This window comes from Pelecanus crispus, chromosome 3, assembly GCF_030463565.1.
Source record: "Pelecanus crispus isolate bPelCri1 chromosome 3, bPelCri1.pri, whole genome shotgun sequence".
NCBI lineage: Eukaryota > Metazoa > Chordata > Aves > Pelecaniformes > Pelecanidae > Pelecanus > Pelecanus crispus.
This window is the reverse complement of record NC_134645.1, coordinates 22,290,007-22,294,700: the sequence shown is the minus strand read 5'-3', so window position 1 is coordinate 22,294,700 and position 4,694 is coordinate 22,290,007. Positions and strand designations below refer to the sequence as shown.

Here is a 4,694-nt window from a genome sequence, read left to right as displayed (position 1 = left end):
CCTTACTTGCTTGAATAGGGGGTTTGTGTGCCAGGGCTTAGAAAGGGGTGATTTGCAGGCTAGTAAGAGGCAACCCTATGATTAGAAATTCCACAATCTGACAGGATGCACATTTGACCAGCTAGTGTAAAATACATTATTATTCTATTATGTAAACATTTTAAGGCACAGGTTTGATAAGGATCAATGACAAAAATAGGTGGTGAATTCCCACCTGTCTGTAGAAGTACTTGCTAACATGTACTGCAGCGTTTGGTTTATAACCTTACAATAGTGCCTTTGATTAATAATGCTTTATTAGTTATAAACGTAGACTTACTGAATAAATCCTACTTACTCTGTTGAATGGCTCTCCATGCCTACATAAAACTATTTCAGTAATTAGAAAGCTACTATAACATTTCTCTATATTGTAGACTTTGAGTTGGTAGCTCTCTGTCAGCTTTCCCGAATTCCTACATAAGATTTTTACTTGACCCCATCCTCGATACAAAAGGGAAATGGGTTCAACTTGCATTTTGTGATGAGAAAGGGTGGGTGTGGTAAGACAGGGTTTCCCAAAGGAAAGAGGAAGGTGTGAGGGATGACTGCATTTCTCCTTCTGATGTGTCTCTGGACCCGTACCATCCTTTTCCCCACCAGGATCAGAGAAATGAGACTGGAGAGGCAATATCCCTGCTGAAAAGGACCAAACTCCCTCCCTGAAGGACAGTAGAGTTATCACAATTGCTTTGTGAGCTTGCATTTCAAGAGAAGAGTAGAAGAACATGCTTGAGGAGTGTTGGCATAAGGCATCTTGTGGAGAGCTCACCTCTGTCTTTTTCTAGAAGATGTAGGCTTGTAACTCCTGGGGTTTATCCTCCCTTTTCTATATAAAACAGAAAGCCGTGGGGATCAGTTGTTTTATCTACTACTGAAATGCAGCCATCAGTGCAGAATAACATGAGAACAGTTTGAAAGGAAGCGTGGAACACTGTATTCAACTGAAACTAATTACCTGATTAGGTTTTGGCCTGGCTGTGTGGGTTGACATCCAATGGTCTTGGCGACAATACCTGCGAGCAAAGCCAAGTCTAGTCTTGCTTCATTTAAAGACTCTGGACAAAACTTCTGGACTTGTGTGCTGAATGCCAAGCAGTGTGAAAATAGGCCACTGATTTAAAGTACCCGTGACTACAAAGGGTGTCAGTGGGCAGCTGGCATGGTTGCAGATGAATAAGCTTATTTGGGTTTTAGAAATACTGTTTTCCATTTAAAGGTGGTTCTGTTTCAAGCACACAATCTGGTGAAATTTGACTCTGCATCAGAACATGCTCCATTCACAGCTATAGGATTAGCACTTTCCTTCAGCACTTCTGTGCTGGTTTCAGCTGGGATAGAGTTAATTTTCTTCCTAGTAGCTGGTATAGTGCTGTGTTTTGGATTTAGTATGAGAACAATGTTGATAACACACTGATGTTTTAGTTGTTGCTAAGTACTGCTTACACTAAGTGAAGGACTTTTCAGCTTCCCATGCTCTACCGACTGAGAAGGCTGGAGATGCACAAGAAGCTGGGAGGGGGCACAGCCAGGACAGCTGACCCCAACTGGCCAAAGGGCTATTCCATACCATATGATGTCATGCTCAGTATAGAAACTAGGGGAAGGCTGGCCAGGGGGCCACTGCTCAGGGACTAGCTGGGCATCGGTCAGCAGATGGTGAGCAAATGCACAGTGCGTCACTTGCTTTGTGTATTCTTTTACCATTATTATTATTACTACTACTATTTAATTTTATTTTATTTTATTTCAATTATTAAACTGTTCTTGTCTCAAGCCATGAGTTTTTTTCACTTTTACTTTTCCAATTCTCTCCACCATCCCACTGGGGTGGGGAGAGTGAGTGAGCAGCTGTGTGGTGCTCAGTTGCCAGCTGGGGTTAAACCACGACAACGTCAAACTTCTCCCCTTAGAAATTTAGTCAAAGTCTGACACTGATATCATGTAAACTTAGAAAATCACCTAAAGGGATGTTATCTCACCTAGTCTGCTACAGTAGTTCCTTCTCTTTATCTCCCTAGGGGTTAAATATGTTAGGTCTGCTTTGTTAGGTGAGAAGTATTTGTTATTGCTGTTGTCCTCTTCTCTTGCACCTTTGCTGCAAACACTTTTTGATCTGTTGGTGTTTTTGTTTGGAAAATGGCATGGTTTCATGTCAGGAGTACCCATGCAACATCTCAAGTGTCTATAGTGTTAGATGGATCTATATTACTGGTATGATGGGGGTTTTTTTGTCTTGGCATCACTTTAAAGGGAAAAAAATCATTACTTGGAAGGATTTGAAGCTTTACTGGGAAGAGAGGGATGAGTCTTTCATCTGTACGCTATTATAAAAATACAGTCCATTAAGAACGCAGGTGAGCACAGCCCTTTTAGAAAGACTTGAAGTGTCCTTGCCTCTGAATGGGAAACTTCTGGGCTGCACTTACTTCTGGCTCCCTAGAGACCCTCTGTTCTCCCTTCCCAGGGAAAACGATGTGAAATGAACTGTCAAATGAGTTGTGGCAGTTCACTGGGGAGCATTGACTTTATGAGGAAATTTAGTACGTCTACTCTGATATCCTGGAAGCACATCGAGACACATTACTAAAATGAATTGGACAAGTGGTTGATGAAAATCCAAGAGCTGGTAAGAGATGCTCCACAGAACAAGAAATCCTAATAGACAACCATAGGAAAAAATATTTTTGCCAACTGGCTGACTACTTTAACTTAGTAACTGGCTTATGTTCTACCCTATTCCTTAACATCTAAAATAAATATTGAATTCTCTCCTGTTTACAAACCTTCTCAAACCATTTGCCTAAGAGGCGTTGCAATAATGAAGTCCTCAAAGTTGTGTTTAAGCATTTCCTCTTACTGCAAGAATAAATCCATCAAGTTTTCGGCCTCCCACAAAGACAACAAATGCAAGCCTGTAAGTGCCATAAAAGCCCCAAGAAACTTCAGAAGCAATTTTAAATAATAAAAATGCGCTTTTGGACACCTCTCGCTACTTCTGTGTGGAACAAGGCTGGGCAGGGACTCGGGGGCTGGAGAGGCAGACTGGAGTTCACCTTGTGTAACCTGGTATTCCCTTCCCCTCGCCCCCGCTGTCCCCAAATCTGCTGTCACAGTTTTGGCAGGAGTCTCCTGAGCCTTCGCTAGCCAGGAGTTTGCCCAGCTGTTTGGCCCAGGATTTCACAGAGAAGGAGGAAACCTTTCTGGCTGAAGCTTCTGTAAAATCGCTGCGTCAGTGATCAAAGCAGCAGTGTCCCTACAGGGGAAAAAAGAGTAGTTGGAGAGCTTGGGGTGGGGGGTGGGGAGCAATGTGACTTTCCACAGGGCCTGGCCTCTTCATGATAAATAATCACCCTAGAGTAGAGCTAATCTCCTAGGAAAAGTGGTGGGATTACAAAGGCGGTAAGATCTCCACTTCTTCTAAAAGCATGCGTAAAGTTCAACTCCATTACAATTCTGTGGTTTGAAAACGTGTCTCTCCTAACAGCTCCTTGTGTTGCCGTTACAGGATGATTTGGAAATTCGCCGTGTGCATTTTTCTGATGGCAGCGCTGGTTCGAGTAACAGACACCAGGAAAAACCGTCCTGCGGGCGCCATTCCCTCCCCTTACAAAGACAGCAGCAGCAACCACTCGGAGCGGCGGCAGCAGCTCAATAAGGAGGTGCTGGCCTCCAGCCAGGAGGCCCTTGTGGTCACCGAAAGGAAGTACCTCAAGAGCGACTGGTGCAAGACGCAGCCCCTGCGGCAGACTGTCAGCGAGGAGGGCTGCATAAGCCGCACCATCATCAACCGCTTTTGCTATGGGCAGTGCAACTCCTTCTACATACCACGGCACGTGAAAAAGGAGGAGGAGTCCTTCCAGTCCTGTGCTTTCTGCAAGCCGCACAAGGTCACCTCTTCAACGGTGCAGCTGGAGTGCCCTGAGCTGGACCCACCTTTCCGACTCAAGAAAATTCAGAAGGTCAAGCAGTGCCGGTGCATGTCTGTGAATCTTAACAACTCAGGCAAACAGTGAGAGCAGGAGTGTAGCTACTGCTTGGTGTTACCCCATCAGATTCACTGCTGCCTCTCCTCTGCCCCTGAGCAGACTGTGCATTTTGTTGGTTTGTTTCTTCTTTTCCTTTTTTTTTGTGTTTTGTTTTCTTTCAGGAGGCATCTCTCCAGCAAGGAAAGGCTCCTTGTCGCTTGCCTACTGGAATAACGCTTTTTAATGGGCTATGTTAGGCACTTCACCATAAAGTTTCATTTTATTTCCAATATCTTCTGGTGGTTGAATCTTCTGGAGTGGAGCAGGCTCCCAGAAGTTGGGATTGATCATCTAAGTGACCCGTTGGCTGAATCCAGCATTAAATGTTTCCACTGTGTGGAGTAAAGCCCTCTGCCCTGCACTCCAGTCCCCTCCACAAGACGAGAATGCCTTCCCCGTGCTTTGGTCCGGAGCTTGCCACTCCCGCTTGGAAGCGGTGGGATGCTGCCCAGGACTGGGGGACACAGAGGAGGGAGAGTAATGAGGAGTAATGTGCGAAAAGCAAGAGAGACTCTCCAGTGAGGCTCATCTCCTTAAGATGACTTTAATTGTGCAATGACAAACAGTTCCGGGCTTCTTGTCTGAATGGCAGATAACAAGCAACGGGGAGAGGGCGAGGCGCTGGGT

General features: G+C 45.0%; 1 protein-coding gene across 1 annotated transcript; it reads left to right on the top strand.

Moving 5' to 3' along the window:
• Window positions 1–3,548: 3,548 nt before the first annotated feature.
• On the top strand, window positions 3,549–4,055 carry GREM2 (gremlin 2, DAN family BMP antagonist). The gene has a single exon (XM_009479418.2). It carries the CDS (start codon window positions 3,549–3,551, stop codon window positions 4,053–4,055), a length of 507 nt encoding a protein of 168 aa, XP_009477693.1.
• The last annotated feature ends 639 nt before the right edge of the window (window positions 4,056–4,694 follow it).